The sequence below is a fragment of the Cetorhinus maximus genome, chromosome 1, assembly GCF_964194155.1.
Source record: "Cetorhinus maximus chromosome 1, sCetMax3.hap1.1, whole genome shotgun sequence".
Lineage (NCBI taxonomy): Eukaryota > Metazoa > Chordata > Chondrichthyes > Lamniformes > Cetorhinidae > Cetorhinus > Cetorhinus maximus.
The window spans coordinates 79419087-79441843 of NC_135879.1; the positions used below are offsets into that span (position 1 = coordinate 79419087).

The window sequence follows — 22757 nt, forward strand, 5'->3', positions numbered from 1 at the left end:
AGCTGGAGTATTGTGTACAATTCTGGGCACCACACTATAGGAGGGAGGTAAATACATTGGAGAGAGTGCAGAAGAGGTTTACAAGAATGGTTCCAAGGATAAGACACTTCAGTTATGAGGAAAGGTTGGAAAAGTTGGGACTGTCTTCCTTGGAAAGAAAAAAGCTAAGAGGACACTTGATAGAAGTTTTCAAAATCATGAAGGGTCTGGACAGAGTAGAGAGGGAGGAACTGTACCTGCTCGTAAATGGATCGAGAACCAGAGGGCATACTTTTTAAGTGTTTTGCAAAAGAAGCAAATGCGAGGTGAGAAAAAACTTCTTCACACAGCGAGTAGTTAGGGTTTGGAATGCATTGCCTGGAATTGTGGCGGAGACAGGATCAATTGAGGCATTCAAGAGGGCATTGGATAATTATTTAAATAGAAACAACGTGCAGAGTTACAGGGAAAAGGGAGGGGAGTGGCACTTAGTTAAAATGTTCAGACAGCCGGTGCAGACACGATGGGCCGAATAGCCTCCTTCTACACAGTCACAATTCGGTGATTCTGTGAAAGTTATCTGTAGCCCTGCCTATGTTTAACCTGATACCCCTTCATGGGGTTCCAAGTCAATGTTGAGGACTCCCAGTACCACACTCTCCTGACTGTATACTACTGTGTTGCTACCTCCCCTGCTGTTTTTTTTTATTAATTCACAGGATGTGGGCTTCACCAGCTTGGCCAGCATTTATTCCCATACCTAGTTGCCCAGGAGCAGTGGTGGTGAGCTCCTTCTTGAACCACTGCAGTCCATGTGGTGTAGGTACGCCCACAGTGCTGTTAGAAGGGAAGTTTCAGGATTTTGACCCAGTGACAGTGAAGGAACGGCGATATATTTTCAATTCAAGATGGTGAGTGACTTGGAGGGGAACTTCCAGGTGGTGGTATTCCCATGTGTCTGCTGCCCTTGTCCTTCTAGATGGTAGTGGTCGTGGGTTTGGAAGGTGCTGTCGAAAAAGCCTTGGTGAATTCCTGCAGCGCATCTTGTATATGGTACACACTATTGCTACTGTGCGTCACTGGTGGAGGGAATTAATGTTTGTGGATGTGATGCCAATCAAGCAGGCTGCTTTGTCCTGGATGGTGTCAAGCTTCTTGAGTGTTATGGGAGCTGCACTCACCCAAGCAAGTGGGGAGTATTCCAACACACTCCTGACTTGTGCCTTGTAGATGTTGGGGAGTCAGGAGGTGAGTTACTCTTTGCAGGATTCCTAGCCTCTGACCTGCTGTTGTAGCCACAGTATTTATATGGCTAGTCCAGTTCAGTTTCTGGTAAATGGTAACCCCCAGGATGTTGATAGTGGGGGCTTCAGTGATGTAATACCATTGAGCATCAAGGGGCAATGGTTGGATTCTCTTTTGTTGGAGGTGGTCATTGCCTGACACTTATGTGGCCCAAATGTTGTGTGCCACTTATCAGCCCCAACCTGGATGTTGTCCAGGTCTTGCTGTATTTGGACGTGGACTGCTTCAGTGTCTGAGGAGTCACGGATGGTGCTGAGTATTGTGCAATCAATAGCCAATATCCCCACTTCTGACCTTATGATGGAAGGTCAAATGATGAAGCAGTTGAAGATGGTTGGGCTCAGAACACTACCCTGAGGAACTCCTGCAATGATATCCTGGAGCTGAGATGACTGATCTCTGACAACCTTAACCATCTTCCTGTGTGCTAGGTACGACTCCAACCAGTGGAGAGTTTTCCCCGATTCCCATTGATTCCAGTTTTGCTAAGGCTCCTTGATGCCACAGTCTGTCAAATGCAGCCTTGATGTCAAGAGCAGTTGCTCTCACCTCACCTCAGGAGTTCAGCTCTTTTGTCCATATTTGAACCAAAGCTGCAATGTGGTCAGGAGTTGAGTGGCCCTGGCCGAACTCAAACTGGGCATCAGTGAGGTTACTGCTAAGCAAGTGCCATTTGATAGCGCTGTTGATGACCCCTTCCATTACTTTACTGATGATCTAGGGTAGACTGATAGGGCGGTAAGTGACTGGGTTGGATTTATCCTGCTTTTTGAGTACAGGATATACCTGGGCAATTTTCCACATAGCCAGGTAGATGCCAGTGTTGTAGCTGCACTGAAACAGCTTGGCTAGGGGCGCGGCAAGTTCTGGAGCACAAGTCTTCAGTACTATTGCCGGAATATGGTCAGAGCCCATAGTCTTTGCAGTATCCAGTGTCTTCAGCCGTTTCTTGATATCACGTGGAGTGAATCGAATTGGCTGAAGACTGGCATCTGTGATGCTGGGCACCTCCGGTGGAAGCCAAGATGGGTCTTCCATTCAGCACCTCTGGCTGAAGATTATAGCAAATGTTTCAGCCTTATCCTTTGCACTGATGTGCTGGGCTCCTCCATCATTGAGCATGGGGCTATTTGTGGAGCCTCCTCCTCCAGTGAGTTGTTTAATTGTCCACCACCATTCACCACTGGAAGTGGCAGGACTGCAGAGCTTAGATATGATCCGTTGATTGTCGGATTGCTTAGCTCTGTCCACCAATTGCTGCTTATGCTGTTTGGCACACAAGTAGTCCTGTGTTCTAGTTTCAGCAGGTTGACACCTTCACCAGGTAGGGACAGAACATACCCAGGAATGGTGCTGGTGGCATCTGGGGCATTGGCTCTGTGATTTTGTGTGATATGTCAGGCTGTTGCTTGACTATAGTCTGTGAGACAGTTCTCCCAATTTTGGCATAAGCCCCCAGATGATAGTAAGGAGGACTTTTCAGGGCCAACCGGCTCAGTTTGCTGTTGTTGTTTCCCGTACCTAATTTGATGCCAGGTGGTCCATTGGTTTTATTTCTTTTTGACTTTTATGTGGCAGTTTAGTATAACTTTGGCTTGCTAGACCATTTCAGAGTCAACCACATCACTGTGGGTCTGGAGTCACATGTAGGCCAGACTGGCAAGGATGGCAGATTTCCTTCCCTAAAGGGGAAATAGATGGGTTTTTATGACAATCGTTGATAGCTTCATGGCATCATTACTGAGATTAGCTTTCACTTCCAGGTTTGTTAATTAATCTAATTTAAATTCCATCAACTGTCATGATCGGATTTGAACCTATGACCACAGGGCATTAGCCTAGGCCTCTGGATTACTGTTTCAGTGACATTACCACTATGACATTGTCTCCCCCTGTGGGTACATATCTTTTGCTGCTGGTCTAAACAGCCTCCTTGTTTGAGACTCCTGCATTTGTGCCCAGCTGTTCAGGAAATGTGTCTGTTCTCTATCCTCTGAGAGGGACTGCCGAAAACTGCCTCTGCCTTTCTCACCTCCTCCTGTTCATCACCCAGTGGCATGCTCATCACCCAGGGCCACCCTATCTACGCATGCACCAAACCCACCAAGCTGAATGTATCTAGGCTGGTGAAGGGTGAACTTGTAAGGTGTGACGGTGCTTGATCTGCTGTCTCTGCTTGCAGTGCTTGCCCAGGCACAGACACAGGAACCTGCCCTTCCCCTCCACATCAGAATCTGTGTGAGACATGAAAAGAGATCATGAGAACAAGCATTGGAGAGTGGAAGCCTCTGCAGTACTGAGGCTTCCCAATGTAGCTGAGTCTTTGGCATGCTGATCGATGATCTGGAGTGCACTTCACCCCTTTCATATGCAGATTGTAATATCCTTTCACCCTCTCCACCAGGAATGTCCATATCATCTTCCCGAGGTCCTTCAGGGCCATCTTGGCGATTTCCATGCATCCCCCCTCCATGGCAGCGACAACATGCAGATGGGACACTCCTCCTCCTATCAGAATTCTTTCTCAAACATTGTGAGACCTTTTCTCCTGCAAGGAAAAAGAGGGACAGAGATAAGGCACTGCTGGCCTCTTACGGTCTATTTCAATGGCTAATTGACATAAGAAGTTGCATTCATCAGTGCTGGCAAGTCCTCAACAGTGTTCGGCCTCTGAGCCTTGCTGAAAGGTCAGTTAGTACCCTGGGGATACACTCCTCCCATGTCAGGAGCAGCATGTGCCCTCAGGCTCCTCAACTGGAGTGACTGCTGGAGTTTGAATACCCAGAGGCCAGCCCTGAGGATCTGGTGTTGTACTCACCTTGCCAGAGCAAAAAAGTCATTGAACCTTTTCTGGCACTGGACCATTTCCTTCTGACCACACTTCATCTGCTATTGCTCTCAGAAGACTCAACTTATGCCTGCTTGGTTTGAGAAGCTTACCTTCTCCTTCCAGCCTCCAGAAAGTTGGCCTCCCTACCCTTCCTCACTGCCTCAAGGAGGTCTCCAGGTCATCATTGGCATGACAAGGGGCAACTCTTTCCTGTCAGCCATCTGCATTCCCTCTCCCATCACTACTGCATCCAGCCCCTCAATAAAATGGCTGTCATAGTCTGTTTAAATGTGTTCGACCTCCATTCCTGCCCCACAGCACTAATTGGCCGCCAAATCACAGTCTGCCTCCATGAAAATCGGGAGCCGTTAATGGACCTCCGCCCGGGTGAATCGAGACCCGGAAATAGTCCTGGCGACAGTTTCCCAACCCAAGTTGAATAATCCGACCCAAAAATTCCTCCATGAACCAGCATAATCTGGCAGTGTAATAGAACATTGTTTGTTTATTTATCTTTCCTTGCATTAAAAAATGTTCAATTATGTATTTAAGAGTGGAAAACTACTGAAGTTTTATTAAAAGAGCAAAGTACTGCAGATACTGGAAATCTGAAATAAAAACAGAAAATGTTGGGAATACTCAGCAAGTCTGACAACATCTGTAGAAGGAGAACCCCCCTCATAAGGAAGGAAAGAACAACGGGTCTGTAATAGGGCAGAAGGCAGGAGAAATGACAAAAAGAATGATGTTCTAAGGAAAAAAGGAAATGACAATGGGACAAGAAACAAAAGATGTATCTCGAGGAGGTGTAAATGCAAAAAGCAGAATCATCAACTGCTGCCATCCAAAAATAAAATGGGGCAGAGGTTATGATCTGAAATTTTGAACTCAATGTTGAGTCCAGGAGGCTAAATTGAAGCTGAATTGAAAAACAAGACCTCATGGCTGGTAATTTCCAGGTTACTACCCAAGCCATGCGCTAACTGTTACGACAAAGATTCTGGCAGAAAGAATATATGGGACTGTTGAATGGACTTTAAACTAGTAAAAACATGAGGTGGGTGGGTTAAGTGAACATAGTAACTACTTAAAAATAAGAAGAAATGTCAGCAAAGATACTTGAAGAGATAGCATTTCTACTGCTTTGCAATGTTTAAAATAGCACAATTCACCTGAACTCAGCCAAGCCGGTATAAAAGATCACAGAACTTTTAGTACAACTTATGTCAAGTGTGTCATGTCTTCTGGTTCCCATAAGTTAGAAATAGTCACACTTCAGACTCAAATGCAGGAGCTTCATTAATTCATTTCTTACAGTTCTCCATGTGACTGGTGGACTGATAAATTGAGACATTGTTACTTGGCACGTGACTCCAGTGCAGCAGTAAGATGTAGCATTGATTACAAGACTTTGTCTCCGTGTGTGATGTCCGGTAGAGGCAGAGGCGGTAAAGGTCTCGGTAAAGGGGGTACTAAATGGCACCGGAAAGTCATCCGAGATAATATCCAGGGAATCACTAAACCTGCCATTCGCCGCCTCGTTCATCATGGGGGCGTTAAACACATCTCCAGCCTCATTTACGAGGAAACTCGCGGGGTTCTCAAGGTTTTCTTGGAAAATATTAGTAAGATGTAGCAACCCAAGATATATATTCACTTAACAATTAGTTCCTAGCTTTTTATGAGTAAAATAGTTTAAATAATTTTTCTGCAATCTATAACACAGCCTTAAATCGTTACCCTTGTTACTCTCTCCACAGATGCTGCCTGACCTAAGTATTTCCAGTATTTTATTTTTTTAAAAAGCATTGTGCTAGAAGCTGACCATCCACACAAAACTGGCCACACACCTGATCAAAATAATGAGCTTGGCGAGTTTCTTTTGATTGTGCCTGTTTGTGACCCTTCGAGAAGGTTCTTCAAATAAAGCTCATTTATTTTAAAAGTTTGTAACATTAAAAAATAATTTACTGAGAAATTGCCTAATGTACACTGATGAAACTCGTAAATGATTCTAACATAAAAGCAAAATACTGTGGATGCTGGAGGTCTGAAACGAAAACAGAAAATGCTGGAAAAACTCAGCAGGTCTGGCAGCGTCTGTGGATAGAGAAACAGAGTTAACGTTTCGAGTCCAATATGACTTCTTCGGAACCCTGTAAATGATTCTGCCTGGTTATAAAAAGTCACTTTCTACCATTTGAAATCAGGTTACTCACAGGTGCTGAACTAGACACTTACTTAAATACTTATTTTTTGTGATAATCCCATTTTCAGCTGTATTAATAAAACTTCAATAAAAACAGAAAATGCTCAGCTCATTGTCCCTCAGCAGATCTCTCCTCCATGCATTTTTTCCCCCGACTTGCTGCTTCCTGCATGCACCATGGTTCTGCCACCTCACCCTTCAAGTCCTTTCGAACAAGTCAGAAATGTCCCTCATCCTCTGTAACACACATTCCTGGATCGCAACCGCAGAAAATCCCCAAAGACGAACCCCGCATCTCCCTTTAAATTCGATCTTTTCCCGTGCTTTTTGTTCTGCATGCTCACATTATTTAGACCTCCAGTGAATTAACATGCTTGTAAAATCCTGAAAACAGCTGTAAAGAAAAATACAAAAAAACTACTGCGGATGCTGGAAATCCAAAACAAAATCAGAATTACCTGGAAAAAAAAGTTGACGTTTCGAGTCCTCATTCTGTTGAAGGGTCGTGAGGACTCGAAACGTCAACTCTTTTCTTCTCCGCCGATGCTGCCAGGCCTGCTGAGTTTCTCCAGGTAATTCTGTTTTTGTAAAGAAAAATGACCCCGATCCACGGCCCCTCTCACTGCGCATCGAACGCACAGGCTGGGGAGGGGCGAGGAAAAGCGATGCCGCCCGGCGTATGCGGGTTGTTACAGCCACGCGCATGCCACAAGAGGGAGCGCGGGGCAGGTTGGAGCCGGGAGGAGGAACAACAGCAGCGGCGAAGGAGGAGAAGGAGCAGGAGGGGGCGTGGCTACGTTGACGGCGCCGGACGTCTCCCCAGGCTGCCGGAAGAGCCTGCGCGAGCCGGTGATGGGCAGGCGCGTGCCGGAGTCCTGGGGTCCGCAGCAGCGCTCCGCTGGCGCTGAGTTTCTCTCGAGTCTTCCGCTGTTGTAAAGCCGGGCGGATGGGCTTGTCCTATGGATGCGGGCTTGCACTTCCTCCTAGCCCCGTGTCTTGTTGCTGACCGAAGAGCATGTGCCATGGGGAACTGCTGGACTCAGTGCGTTCGGTTGTTTAGGAAAGAGGCCAACAGGATCCAGCGAGGTGGAGGGTGAGTCTTTAAATCATTGTTCAGAATGTAGCTAATTCAGCTCTTGTGTTTTATTCCTGCGGCACGGATTTTTTTTCAATGAATACGCAGCCAGTTTGTGAAGCACAGTCGTTTAATAGTTAAATTGTTTCGTGCATGCCTGGCTAATTTTTTGTAGTTCCGGTGGTCAGGCATTGAAAGGTGTGCTGTTGATTAAAGCTACTTATTTCTTTTCAAAAAAATGCAGTTTTTATACTTTGTCGCCGAGGTCCTTGTGCTTGTAATGCTAGATCTTTGCCATACCATACTGGGAGGGGTGTAGCTCTCTCCTCAACCTCTCCCACCATTTAAATAACGCTCTGCTTCAATACAAGATGATGTCACTTCACAACAAATGTCTCCCCATCATCTCTCACTTTGGAAATTCACATGACCTCCTTTTACTTTTGTTTATCTGTAAGTTTAGAATTTAGAACAGTTTAAAAACCAAGAAGTAATTGCCCCTCCTGTGTCCATTGATCAGTGGTTATAGATTTATTGAATGAATGGATAAAATGTGGAGGCATTTTAAAATTGTTCAGAACAATTCTTAGTACATTTAGAGAGGTTGCTGTGTGACTTATGTTCAGGAGAATACAGTGACACATTGCACTTGCCAGTGCAGTTATAAGTAAGTTGAGAAATGTTTTAATCTATTGGTTGTCAAGGATGCAGTCCACCCTTTCTTATGGGGAGGGTGGGTGGAAACTAAAAACATTCTCAAAATTGCCAACATTCTGTTCTTAGTGGTGGGGAGGGGTACACTTATTTTTTACATTTGGTGATCTGATTGTCTAGCTGAGCCCTGTTTGTCTCCCTCCTCCAAAAAAAACCGAGTTTGTAAAGATTAATATAAATGATCAAACCTCTGACATCATTTGCTGTTCAAGACCCATGTATCTTGGTACAGTATACAGATGATTTGTATTGCTGATCTGAGCAATTCAGGTGTAACCTGTGCAATGGCATCACAGTGGACTCATTGCTTGTAGCATCGCCATAACATTTCCACATCACTTGATTAAAAAATCATCAATCCATTAAATGATTGCACTTTTACTCCAGTTGGATAATCTTATATCTAGCAGTTCATGATGCAATAGCCAGAGAAAGGAATGAATCTGATCCATTGTCTTTGTTGTCTCTCTTTCTTTCCCTGCCAATATTAATCATGCTTAGATTTAGTAGCACAGATTAGGTATAGAGTAAACCACACTCTGTACCACCATATCTTTCTGAAGGATGCTCTGTACCATGACATTTCCATTTTTTTTGTGAACCAATCTTTGAAAAATCTACTTATTATGGCCAGGAATGTTCTGTGAGTTTGTGATTGGAGCGTTACATAGTCAGTAGAGGTGGAATAGGAGAATTTAAGCATTTTAATCTGTTAGATTTGAATTCAGATCCTTGAGGTAAATGTTGAATTCATTGTATTTTTAATGTAAGCAATATGATAGGATAAGAAGTGGAAGCTGGCTTAGGCCATTTGGACCTTTGAACCTTCTTCACCCTCCCATAATATTCTAACATCGCTTAATCCCCCGCATACCTAAATATCTATCAATCTCTATCTTGGATATACTCGGTGAGTATAACGGGGTAAAGAATTTTAAAGATTTTGAATGAAGAAATTTTCTTCTCATTTCGGTTCCAAGCAGGAAACTGCTTATTCTAAGAATTTGACACTGTTCTAGATTCCCCAGCCAAGGGATAACATTTTCTCAGCATTTACCCTGTCAAACCCCTTAAGAATTTTAAGTTTCAATGGGATCACCTCTCATTCTTCTAAACCCCAGGGAATATAGGCCTTGTCTACACAGTCTCTTCTCATAGGCCAATCCCCTCATACCAGGAACCAGTCTAGTGACCCTTTGTTGCATTCTCTTCCTTAGATAAGGAGACTAAAATGGCACACAGTACTCCTGGTGTGGCCTCACCAATGCCTTGTATAATTGTAGTAAGACTTCTTTACTTATGTACTCAATCCCTTTGTAAAAAAAAAATGAACATACTATTTGCCTTCCTAATTGCTTGCTGTACCTGCATGTTAATTTTGTGATTCATGTACAAGGACGCCCAAGTCCCTTTGAATGCCAACATTTCCCAGTCTCTCTCCATCCAAAAAAATATCCTACTTTATTATTTTAACTAAAATCATACGAATGTCAGGTACATCATGGGACTGGATAAAAAGTTATTTTGAAAATGTAGGAATCAGAGTACTTGTAAAAGGTGTAATGTTGATTAGAGTCTCAGGGAGCCAGTGCTTGGTGTTAACAGGCTCCACACTGGCTGGTAAAGTTAAAACCACGACACAGAGCCTTTCCTTAATTGAATTTGTTCAGTGTCAACACTCATCACCCACACTCAGTGTCCCAGCTATCCCCAGTTTGTTCAAATACCCATCACCTGCATCCCTTAGCAATGTCATTGACATTAACACACTGGAGCAATGCCATTGACAAGACATTGACACTTGAACCCTGCTTTATAATCTATATCAAATGGGCAACAAAACCAAATTCTTAAAAAGTTGACACCATTAAAATCAGGAAGGAGTAGATGCTAACGATGCAACAAAATATTCTGTTCAAGTAGGTAAATTAGATTTACCACCAACAAATTTAAAGTATATTACATTGGTTGAGAGAAAAGTGTACAACTTAAGAATACAATAGGTGGTACTTAATTGAGGATGGAGGGAGTACAGGTCAATAATTGTGAAAGGCAGTACTTCTAACATGTAACCTAGTTCTATGGTTTTGCAATTTACACTTATCTCCACTCGTCCCTTCTGATCTATCAACCTAATTGTTTGTCCTCTTGGACTGAACCTAATCTTTCATTATTTTAAAGCCCCTCAATTAAATCTCCTTGAAGTCTACAGTTTTTTAAAGTGCAACATTCCTGCTCATTTAGCCTATCCTGGTAAGAAAACATTAAATTAGGTATTGATCAAGTGACCCTCTTTTGAATCTTTTAAGGAGTCCTTCTGCTCCTCCAGCATGTGTAGGCTCCAAAACTTGGAACAGTATTTTGGATGTGTCTGACCAAGTTGTTTTACTGACCAGCTGGGCCATTGATTGGATAAATCATACTGGCAGCACATCCTAACCAATATTCCCTTTAAATTTTCTTTGCGGTGCATGATCTGCTTGTTGCACCATGTTGTATGTTCTGGATTGCTGTGCAGCTTTGAAGGGGCATTGATCCTAACACCATGTGTATTTTTACAATTTTCTTGCAACGCTGGTCATGGACTTTCAATAACTTGGGCACTGTAGCTCCCAGATCCTTCCCCTGTACAGAAACCTTGAACATGCAATCGTGAATGGTGAACACATGCTTGGCATTGTCCATATCTAAGTGCATGGCACCATATTTATTTATTTTGAAAGGCAGCTGCCAGATAAGAGTCCATTATAGGTGTCAATCATGGCTCAATTGTTTGCACTCTTGCCCCTGAGTTAGAAGGCTATAGGTCCAAGTCCCCATGCCAGAACTGAAGTGCAAAAATCTAGGCTGACACTCCAGTGCAGTATTGTGGGAATGCTCCATTGTCTGAGGTTCATTTTCAGATGAGACCTTAAACTGAGACCATCTCAGATGGGTGTAAAAGATCCATTGGCCCTATCTCACAGAATAGATAAAGATTATCTGGTCATTATCACATTGTTTTTTGTGAGAGCTTGCTGTGTAATTGACTGCTATTTCCTACCTTACAAAGTGACTACACTTCAAAAGTACTTCCTTGGCTGTGAAGCCCTTTGGGATGCCCAGTGGTCATGAAAGACGTTATATTAATGCAAATCTGTCTCTTTCTTTCAATTTCTGCCTGAAACCTATTTTTTTCATCTAAGTTCTGTATACCCCCATATAGCCTTGTCATTTGTGAACTTGTGGACAATTCTTCCGATGCCTCCTTCCAGATCGTTGCAGTAAAGGAGCAGGCTCTAATGCTATAGAAAAGTATACAATTCAAAATAGAGAAAAAAATAAAATCTGCAGATGCTGGAAATCTGAAATAAAAACAGAAAATGCTGGAAATACTCAGCAAGTCTGGCAGCATCTGTGGAAGGAGAACAGAACAGAGTTAACGTTTTAGGTCTGTGACCTTTCATCAGATAAGAAAAAAACAACTTGCATTTATATAGTAGCTTGTCACATTCTCAGGATATCCTAAAGCTCTTTTCAGCTAATGCATTACCTTTAAAGTATAATTACAATTGTTATGTATGTGAATGTGGAGGCCATTTTGCAACTGTCCTAAAGAGGCAGGTGGGGCCTTTGTTTACTGTCTCCATCAGAAAAATGGCATCTCCAACAGTGCAGCATTTCCTCATTATTGCTCTGAAGTGTCAGTTTAGATTGTGTTCTTAAGTCTCTAGAGTGGGACTTGAACCCCCAAGCTCTGACTCAGGTGAGAGGGTTATCACTGATTCAAAGCTGACACCTTAGTAATTAAGATGAAGCTCGTGGAATCATTCACCAATACAGATGTTTAATTACAAGTGTCTTCTCACAGGCACATATTCCAGGTTACAGGAATTAATTATTTGAGATGCTATTCCCAAAATGGCTTAAAGTATTGGTAAGATATCAGAATCTCACTGTTATCTAGTGACATTTGAAATGCTGGTTAATTTTATTTATGAAGACTGATCATGACCTGTAACCTAAGACATGGAGCCTGTCAATGTTGTTTATCAGTTGAGGAGACTAGGAGAGTACTAGGTACTTCATATTTCAACATCAACTTATGTTAAAGGTGCTACATAAACGTAACAAAACATCTCAAGATACTTTACAGAAACATTACAAAACAAAGTTTAACACCTGAATGACAAAGGAAAATATCAGGTCAGATGACCAAAAGCTTGGTCAAAGAGAAAGGTTTTAATGAGGTCTTAAAGGAGGGAAGTGAGGTAGAGAGACAGAGGGGTGTCGGGAGGGAATTCCAGAGCTTGGAGGGTAGGTAACTGAAGGCATGGCCACCAGTGGTGGAGCAGTTCTGATTAGGATTTTCTGTTAAATCTTATCAGTATAAATGATTTATGTTCCCCTTGTGGAGCTGCACTATTGACTACTTTGCACGTAAGTTGCATTTATATAGCATCTTGCCATAATAAAATACCCCAAAGTGCATCACAGCAGCATAGTCTGACAGAAAACCATAGAACCAAGGAAACATTAGAATAAGTGAGACAAATAGACTTTTAGCAGTGTCTTTAAAGGAGGAAAGAGGCAAAGTTGTTTGGGGTGGGATTTTCAGAGGACAGGGCCTAAGCTGCAGAAAGCCAATGGTGGACTGACGAAAATCGGGGATGGCAAGAAGCCTGAATCGGAGGAGTGAAGAGACCTCAGATGATTGTAGAGCTGGAGCAGTTGACGTGGAGGGAGTGGGACCTTTAGGGAGTTGACATCAATCAAGCCTTTACTAAACTGGGAGCCAATGTAGGTCAGACTTTGGTTGATAAGAATTGCAGTGCTTATGGGAACAAACTTTTGCACAGAGCACAAACCAAGTTTCTTGTGGATACCTGAATTGTAAGAATTGTTGGTAGCATTGGTGGTATCAAATTCCACCTGCACACTGTTATGGACAGGGAAGAGAGGCAAACTGAACTCCTTTATTTTTCTCGCTGTCTTTCTGTAAACAGAGGTGTTTTAATTTTTGAACTAGACTGTGGCATGTCCTCTGTTTGTGAAGTAAATTTTAAAGTGATTTGCGGCAAGCTCTCTTTAGGGTTAAATTAGACAAGCACATAAGAGATAGGAAAGAAAAGAGTTTACAACTAGGAACAACTTAAAACAGAAAAAAACAAAGATAGGGATATAGGAGTTCAGAATGTCAGAGTCCAGTGAGGGTCCCTTCACGTAGGAGTTAAAGTTCAGGTGGACTCAGCTAGCTGAAAGCAGGAGTTGCTGAATTCCTTTAAAGTTGGTGACGATACAGCAAGATGAGCTTAGTATACAAGAGACTTGGTCCGCTATACAGGCAATGGCAGGAATCTTCCAGGGAACCAGGCTTCAAGGAGGATTAGACTTGAGGCAGGTTTTGTTGTCAGCCTGGAGTCCTGCTTTGGTGTTGACAGGCTGGATGTTAACAGCAGACTGCCCTGGGAGCTCAGGAATGCAACATTAAAACTTTCTAAAGGCCAAAGGAGCTCAGGTGGTGTTGCCGTTGATGAGTCAGTTTCAGATTATCAATCAGTTTCTAAGTCTCTGGTCAAAATCCATGTTCACTTTAGGAGATTGAAGGTAGCTTTTAGGGCCTCTGTAGGTATAATGGGTTTTGATGGTACTCTCTTTGTTATAAATCCAGGATGGGGAGACAGACTGCTTCCTTATTTCATTAATGGTAGTGGGTCCACGCAATAATAGGTGTGAGATTCCACAAGGATGAGGATTGAGTATTTTTAAATAAGCAGAAAGTAAGGTTTGATTTGAACAATTTATGATCTCTTTCATGTTTTATGGACATGATAACACTAAAATAGGCTGTTCAACTTTTAATCCAAGTAAATTGCTCAGTCAAAAATGAAATTTTTCATCACATTTTTACTTCTCTTTAGCTCTGAAGAAGGGTCATACGGACTCAAAACGTTAACTGTTTCTCTCTCCACAGATGCTGCTAGACCTGCTGAGTTTTTCCAGAATTTTCTGTTCTCCGTCATTTTAATATGGAATAAAGGAAGTGGGGGTTTCATATCCATGTCACTTAAGGTGTTATTAAGAAATGATCAAGTGGATGAAGTCGTGACCACTGTACTTTCTGCGAGGGAGGATAGGCTAGAAGAAGTAAGCCAGCATGCAACTAAATCGTCACAATCAGATGAGGTGCCTACAGAGTCAGACTACCAATCCTTGTACAACGGGGAACCCAGCTGCTTCAACTTCAAGCACAGCAGAAGTGTGCGGAGCAGCAGTGCCACTCAGGACTATGAGAGTTATGGCACAGGGAACCAATGTGAGAGACCATGAGGCAGATGAGAAACTGGGCTAACAGCGCAGTGTTAATTTAAATAGTTATTCAATTCGTGCAGCATGTTAATGCTCTATCAGGGCATTGTAGTTCAAGACTGCACCCTATCTGTGATGAGGTAATTCTGTGTCTTGCCTCATGAGGGAAGGATGCCAAAGGCCACATAGTTAACACTTCAGCTTGGATCAGAGTGATCTTCAGCTAGGCAGCAGGCAAAAAAATGAGGGCATCTATTGGTGAAGCCAGGGGAGGATGTTAGCCCACAATAATTAGCAGATTAAGCTGTGCCAGGTTGTTTGTCTTTTGTGAAAAATCAAGTATTGATTGTAATAACAGATCAGTTGCTTCTGTAACATGTTTGCCTGAAGCCAGCAGCCCCACCGTACTTTGCAAAGTTTTTAACTTGCTGATTTCAATCACCATCATAGACTGAGCAGAGGAAAATTACAACCCAATTGCCCCCAGACTGTCTCTTGTGGTATCAGGTTGTGTGTCACCTCAGACACAATTTTACCAATTTAATCCTGTAAACTAATGCTGTTGTAGCAACATGACACAAGCAGTCAATGTGGTGGCATAACCGTAGCATCATTGAATCCATCCAAAGGATCATAGGGATGTAGCCTGGAAGGAAAAGCAAAGACAACCCACTATAACATAGAACAGTAAAACAGGAAGAGAAACAAACCACGTCATTTGTTAAAAGCAATATACTGTGGATGCTGGAAAAAACAGCTTAAACAGATGAAATAAAAACAGAAAATGTTGGAAAAACTCAGCAGGTCTTGCAGCATCCGTGGAGCGAGAAACAGAATTAACATTTCGAGTCCGTATGACTTCTTCAGTTGTTCTAGATTTTCAGTCTTTGCAACTTTGAGGACAGGATAAAGCACAATATAGTTGCAAGTGTGTTCTTTCTATGTGCTTGTAGCCTTTTCCATCTGAAGGATGTTGCTAGTATGGTTGCATTATTTTTATTTTGATAATAGGTGCCTTTCATCACATGCAGAGTTGACCTTTTTAAATTCACAACAATTAAAGAGGAGGCACAGGGATGACAAATAATAGTCTATCCCATGAATGAAGAGGCCACCTGAACTTGAAAGTGGTTTATGCAATGCTTCAAGATTGTAATAATGATTTAGACTGTTATCCATTGTAAAATTATGTGCAACATGTGTGAACATAAGCAGCAGAACAAAGTTTTTTTTATAAAGTGTGAAAACGGCAGCTGTAAAAAGTACATTTTGTACTTCCTATGAGCTCCACCTCTCAAGACCTGATGACAATACCTTAAAAATTGGAAGGAGTACTACATGCAACTAGCTATTTCTACCCCAGGAATTACTGCTTTCTCAAGTCATGGAGCCAATAGTTGCATAATCCTGTGTAAAGGTACAATTAGTAAGTGTTAAGTTCATCACAGGCTGCTGTGTAGAAATGAATTCTTCTTGGACCAGAATTTGCTGGAGTGGGACATACTTTGACTCTTTCCTGTTCCTTTAAGTTCATCTTTTGTCCTGTAAGTGCGAGCTGATCAGTGTGAATAGAGCAAGGGGGCACCCGAGACCTTGGTAAAGGAGACCAACAGTGTATGTCTAACCAGTGAGATTTAAGGATTGAAAAATAAGCAATGCAATGAGAAGGATGGTGAATTAGAGTGGGTGAATTCAATGTCAAATCAGATACAAGGAGAAATAAAGTGGGAAAGAAATATCTGGTTAGGAGAAAGAGAATAAAAGACCAAAATAAAAATAAAATTTTGTTATTTTTGAAACACAAATATGGCACTATTAACAATGCACTGCTTTAAGGAATGAAAAGCCACAATTTAAATTGTTCACTTTTTGAGCCTGGTAGGTTGATTGGCAGCCATTTCCAGTTACCACATCATTAAAGGATTATTTGCATTATTAATTACTTTATGGTGAGTTTAATGGGAAATTAATGAGCAAGTGCCACAACTTCATGAAACACATATGGAGGTTAAGGGGCTAGCTGCTGTGGTCATGAAGCAACTTGTGGCAATTCACAATTCATGGAATATGTCATCCTTGTAATGGGCTACTGACTGATTTTTATCTTAACAATAACACATGTCATTCGCATGCCATTACTTTCTGTGCAAGTTCCAGTTCATTGATTGAGGTGTCAGCTGTGGCTCAGTTCATAGCACCCTCACCTTTGAATCAGAGGGTTGTGGGTTCATGTCCCACTCCCGGAAACCAAGAACTGTGATTGTACTCAAAAGAGTTGCAATCTGTGACTGTTGATAACTCAAAAGAGTTTCCAGTTCATTGAGGTGTCAGCTGTGGCTCAGTCCATAGCACCCTCGCCTTTGAATCAGAGGGTTGTGGGTTCATGTCCCACTCCCGGAAACCAAGAACTGTGATTGCACTCGAAAGAGTTGCAATCTGTGACTGTTGATAACTCGAAAGAGTTTCCAGTTCATTGAGGTGTCAGCTGTGGCTCAGTCCATAGCACCCTCGCCTTTGAATCAGAGTTTTGTGGGTTCATGTCCCACTCCCAGAAACCAAGAACTGTGATTGCACTCGAAAGAGTTGCAATCTATGACTGTTGATAACTCGAAAGAGTTTCCAGTTCATTGAGGTGACAGCTGTGGCTCAGTTCATAGCACCCTCGCCTTTGAATCAGAGGGTTGTGGGTTCATGTCCCACTCCCAGAAACCAAGAACTGTGATTGTACTCGAAAGAGTTGCAATCTGTGACTGTTGATAACTCGAAAGAGTTTCCAGTTCATTGAGGTGTCAGCTGTGGCTCAGTTCATAGCACCCTCGCCTTTGAATCAGAGGGTTGTGGGTTCATGTCCCACTCCCGGAAACCAAGAACTGTGATTGTACTCGAAAGAGTTGCAATCTGTGACTGTTGATAACTCGAAAGAGTTTCCAGTTCATTGAGGTGTCAGCTGTGGCTCAGTTCATAGCACCCTCGCCTTTGAATCAGAGGGTTGTGGGTTCATGTCCCACTCCGGAAACCAAGAACTGTGATTGTACCCGAAAGAGTTGCAATCTGTGACTGTTGATAACTCGAAAGAGTTTCCAGTTCATTGTTTCACTTCCATGTAATTAGCAATAAGTGTGCATTGCTGTACCTAAGCAAAGCAAATTGTAACAGTATTCAGTGACTGCAAAGTCAAAATATACCATGTACTTTTATTGTGATATTAAACCATCTCTTAAGTGGCTGTATGATATGAAAATGATCAAGATAATATTGATATATTAAAAAAACTGCTTCAGAGTTACATGTAGAGAACAATGATAGTTCACTAATGCCCTGCTCTATGGAAAGGTGCAGGCATGAGTTTCTCATTTCAGATGGGACATTGAGAGTATAATTAGGTTACACCTATCTCTCCCACACATTGATGGCTATGTCTGCCACCTCTCCTGCATTTTGATGTGTTCTGATTGTTTTGGCAAGTAGGATAGCCAAAGCCCTAGAGGCAAATCACTAGCACGCCATCTAGGATATAAACTGTTGTGTAGTTCGATGAACTCCATGTGTGTAATTATGAAATATATGTCAGTCTAATTAAAAATGTTCCTGAGAAGTTAGCAGCACTAAAGTGCCTAAGATTTGGAAAGCAGGTGAATCCTCACCTCTGATTTTCTTGCTGCACATTTGTAATGTTTATAGCACACTGAAGGAATAGAGGTTTGCTGATGACCCAGTTTGTTATACCCTGCTGCTGAGGTTACCAGCTGATTGTTGTCACAGCTAGGCTTTCAGTCAGAAAATTTCCTTTGGTACCTGAAATTTTCTTTTTTGTTTAATTCTTCCAGCCCAGCTTTGTACTTGCCTGTTCATAAGTTAAAACTAACAGCTGTAAAGGACATTCAGTTGTAAAATAACAGTGGAAGCGGGCTTTGTGATTAATATTATTGATTATTTCACTGAGTTCCATAGAGCAATTGGTGAGCTTCTGACAAATTTCTAATAAGTCCTGGCTGTTTTGTTTATTTATCAGCACAAAACCCTAAATGGACTATTTAAATAAGTGCAATATTGCAAATTCTACTGTCAGTTTGTGGTTTCTGAAATATAGGTGCTAAAGATCATCTCCAGATTTATACTTCAACAGCTATAGTATTGTGTACTACTTTGGACACTAGTAATAAGGAAAAGGAGAGTTTTGCCTGACTAAATATTGATATACATGTTATGAGAATTATTTTGAACAATGCCTGGGGAAACTGATCTGATGAAAGACCTGAGACCTAATTCTGTTTCTCTTTCTGGAAGTTGTCAATCCTCAATTGGCTCTGATTTTGTCAAACAAATAAAATTAGAAAATTAATTTTATAGATACATTAACCAAACTTTTTTCTATAATTACTGAAAATATATGTACTTTACTAGGATTAGTTGATTACAGTTTGAGGACTTTTCCTTGTCATATTTTCTCCTGGCACCTCAATTCGCATCCTCTGCAATCCTGATCTCATGCAAAGCTCTGCAACTTTGATCCTATCCTGCACCAGGCCTCGTTCACCCATCAGCCTTGTACTTAACTGACCTACGTTGTCTCCTGGCATGGCAACGCCTCTTTTTTTTAAAAAGGTTCTCATTTTTGTTTTCAAATCATTCGTGACATTGCCCCTCCCAAACACTGTACAACCTCCTGCCCTGCAATCCTGTAAGATTTCTACATTTCCCCAATTCTTGCCTCTGATTTTTGCCCCGATTTGGCTGCCGTCCTTTCAGCTATCAAGGCCCGAAGCTTTGGAATTCCTGCCATAAACTTCTTGCCTCTCCACCTTTCTCCTCCTCTACGATGCTTCTTAAAAGCTACCTCTTTGACTGAACTTTTGATCATCTGCCCTATTATCTCCATAAGTGGCTCAGTATCAAATGTTGTTAATTAATCCTTGGGTTGTTTTATTATGTTAAAGGCACTATATAAATGCAAGTTGTTGTTGGGCTGGGTGTTAATTTTAATGCGTTAGATTGTGCGTGCTGATCTATAGCTATTTTTTAAAAATGAGTTAACAAAGTGAGCGTTGGTCCTATAGAAAGTAAGTCTGGGGAATTAGTAATGGAAAATAAGGAAATGGCAGATGAATTGAACGGGTATTTTGCATTCGTCTTTACTATAGAAGATGCAGGTAACACCGAAGATGCAGGTAACACCCCAGAAATAACTGTAAATCAGGCAATGGAAGGGAGAGAGGAAGGAAACTCAAAAATTACAATGACCAGGGAAGTGGTACTGAGCAAATTGCTGGAGCTGTGGGCTGACAAGCTCCCAGGTCCTGATGGACTTCATCCTAGGGTCGTAAAAGAAGTGGCTAGTGAGACAGTTAATGCGTTGGTTTTAATTTTCCAAAATTCCCTAGATTCAGGAAAGGTTCCATTAGATTGAAAAACTAGTGAACGTAACTCCTTTATTCAAAAAGGGAGGGAGACAGAAAGCAGGAAACTACAAGCCAGTTAACTTAACATCTGTCATAGGGAATAAGTTAGAAGTGATTATTGAAGACGCTATAGCAGGGCACTTAGAAAAATTCAGGGTAATCAGGCAGAGTCAGCATGGTTTTGTGAAAGGGAAATCATGTTTAACCAATTTATTGGAGCTCTTTGACTAAGTAACATGTGTTGTGGATAAAGGAGAACCAGTAGATATATAGTACTTAGATTTCTAAAAGGCATTTAGTAAGGCACCACATCAAAGGTGGTTGCGGAAAATAAAAGCTCATGGTGTTGGGGTAACATATTGGCATGGATAGAAAATTGGCCAAATAACAGGAAATAGAAAAGGCATAAATGGGTCTTTTTCTGGCTGGCAATATATAACAAGTGGTGTGCCACAGGGATCAATGCTGTGGCCTCAGCTTTTTTTAGCAATTTTTATAAATGACTTAGATTAAGGGACTGAAGGTTTGGCTGTTAAATTTGCAGATGACACCAAGATAGGTGGGAAAGTAAGTTGTGAAGAGGATATAGGATGCTACAAAGGGGTATAGATAGGTTAAGTGAGTGGGCAAAGATCTGGCAGATAGAGTATAATGTGAGAAAATGTGAAATTGTCTATTCTGGCAGGAAAAGTAAAAAATAAGCTTATTATCTAAATGGTGAGAGATTGCAGAGCTCGGAGATGCAGAGGGACCTGAGTGTCCTAATGCATGAATTACAAAAGGTTAGTATACAGGTACAGCAAATAATTAGGAAAGCTAATCAAATGTTATTGTTTAATGTGAGGGGAATTGAGTAGGGAGAGAGGTTACGTTTCAGTTATACAGGCATTGGTGAGACCACATTTGGAGTACTGTGTACAGTATTGGTCTCCTTATTTAGGGAAGGATGTAAATGCATTGGAAGCAGTTCAGAGAGGCTTACTAGACTAATACCTGGAATGGGTAGGTGAAATATCTAGATGGATAGATGAATACCTAGATGAAAGGTTGAACAGACTAGGCATGTATCTGCTGGAGTTTAGAAGAGTAAGAGGCTACTTGATTGAAACATATAAGATCCTGAGGGGTCTTGATAGGGTGGATGTGGAGCAGATATTTCCTCTTGTGGGAGAATGAAGAACTAGGGGCCACTGTTTAAAAATAAGGGGCCACCATTAAAGACAGGGATGAGGAGAAATTGTTTCCCTGAAGGTCATGAGTCTCTGGAATTCGCTTCCTGAAAAGGTGGTGGAAGCAGAGTCTCTGAATATTTTTAAGGCAGAGATAGATGGATTCTTGATGAGCCATTGGGTGAAAGGTTGTTGGGAGTAGGCGGGAATGTGGAGTTGAGGTTATAATCCTATCAGCCATGATTTTATTGAATGTGGAGTAGGCTCGAGGGGCCAAGTGGCCTACTCCTGCTTCAAATTCATGTTCGCATCATTATGCTTGCCTTTCACGTGGGGTTTCCATGCAGTGTACAATAGCCTAGTGGTTATGGTACCAGGCTAGTAATCCAGAAGCTTCAATTTATGATCTAGCAACGTATATTCAAATCCCACCATGACCATTGGAGAATTTAAATTCAATTAATCAAATAAACCTGGTATAAAAGCTGCTTTCAGTAATAGTGACCACGAAACTACCAAATTGTCATTAAAATCACCTGGTTCTCATGTTCCTTTAGGGAAGGAAATCTGCTGTCCTTATTGGTTTGGCTGATGTGCAATGCCAGAATCACAACCATGTGATTAATTCTTAACTACTCTCTGAAATGGCCTGGCAAGCCACTTAGTTGTATTCAAAAGGTGGCTCGCCAGCACCTTCTCAATGGTGATGAAGAATGGGCAATAAATGTTGGCCTTGCCAGCAATGCCCTCATTCTGTGAATGGAATCTGGAAGTTTCTGTCTGAGTCTCCTCTTCCAAATGCTTTTCGAAAACTGCACCCGGCTGTCTGTTGACCATTCAGATACTTTGAAAGGTGCGAAGTTTCTGTACTTGCTTCATAGAGTAAACTCACCAGGGAAAGTTAAGGCTTGTCCATTTCAGTGTATTTACTCTTTTAAAGGTATGTTAAGTCTTAATTACCGCCAAATAACTTTTCCGACACTGAAAAATATTTTTTACACTCTTAGAGTCTCATCTCCAACAGTGATTCAAATCTGAAGGAATATGGAAAAATAAATTATTTTACTTTTTCTTTTGTCTTTCTCTTTCACTCCAGTTATTCTTTCCCTCTTATTTTGCCTTTCGTACTTGATTTGACATTGAATTCAATATTCTAACTGAGACTTTCTAGTTTAGACTTTGCGCTGCTCATTAACGATTCTTCAATCTGATTAAGGAGATTCTATTTAGGTGATGATACCCAGTGTGAGACAGGATGGGACAGTGTGTACTAACATTAAAAAAAAGCAGCAAATAGGGTCAAAGGGGGAAAAATGTTAAAAAGGCAAAATTAATGGCTCTTTACTTAAATGCATGTAGTATTTGGAACAAAATAAATGAATTAACAGCACAACAGGTTAATGGGTATGATCTTATAGCCATTATGGAGACATGGTTACAAGGAGATCAAAGCTGGAAACTAAATATTCAGGGGTATGTAACTTTTCGAAAAGACAGGCAGGAAGGAAAGGATAGTGGGGTAGTACGAGATGGAATAAGTACAATAGCAAGAAATGACCTCGGATTGGAAGATGGAGAATCCATATAGGTGGATGTAAGAAAAAACAAGGGGAAGAAGACGCTGGTGGGAGTAGTCTTTAGTAGGACAGAGAATAAATCAGGAGATAATGAGGGCATGTAACAAAGGCAATACATGGGTAACTTTAATCTTCATGTAGATTGGGAAAACCAAATTGGCAGAGGTAGCCACCAGGAAGAATTCATGGAGGGTATTTGGGACAGTTTCCTA

The 22757-nt window shown here is 41.6% G+C and overlaps 1 protein-coding gene across 1 annotated transcript in view; it reads left to right on the forward strand.

Annotated features, from left to right (window-relative positions):
- Positions 1-7099: 7099 nt before the first annotated feature.
- Positions 7100-22757, forward strand: part of ap1ar (adaptor related protein complex 1 associated regulatory protein) — a 93994-nt gene continuing 78336 nt past the window's right edge. The window contains exon 1 of the mRNA XM_078542865.1: positions 7100-7416. Within this exon, the coding sequence (XP_078398991.1) occupies positions 7283-7416 (134 nt within the window). The 5' untranslated portion in view covers positions 7100-7282. The remainder of the gene's footprint in view (positions 7417-22757) is intronic.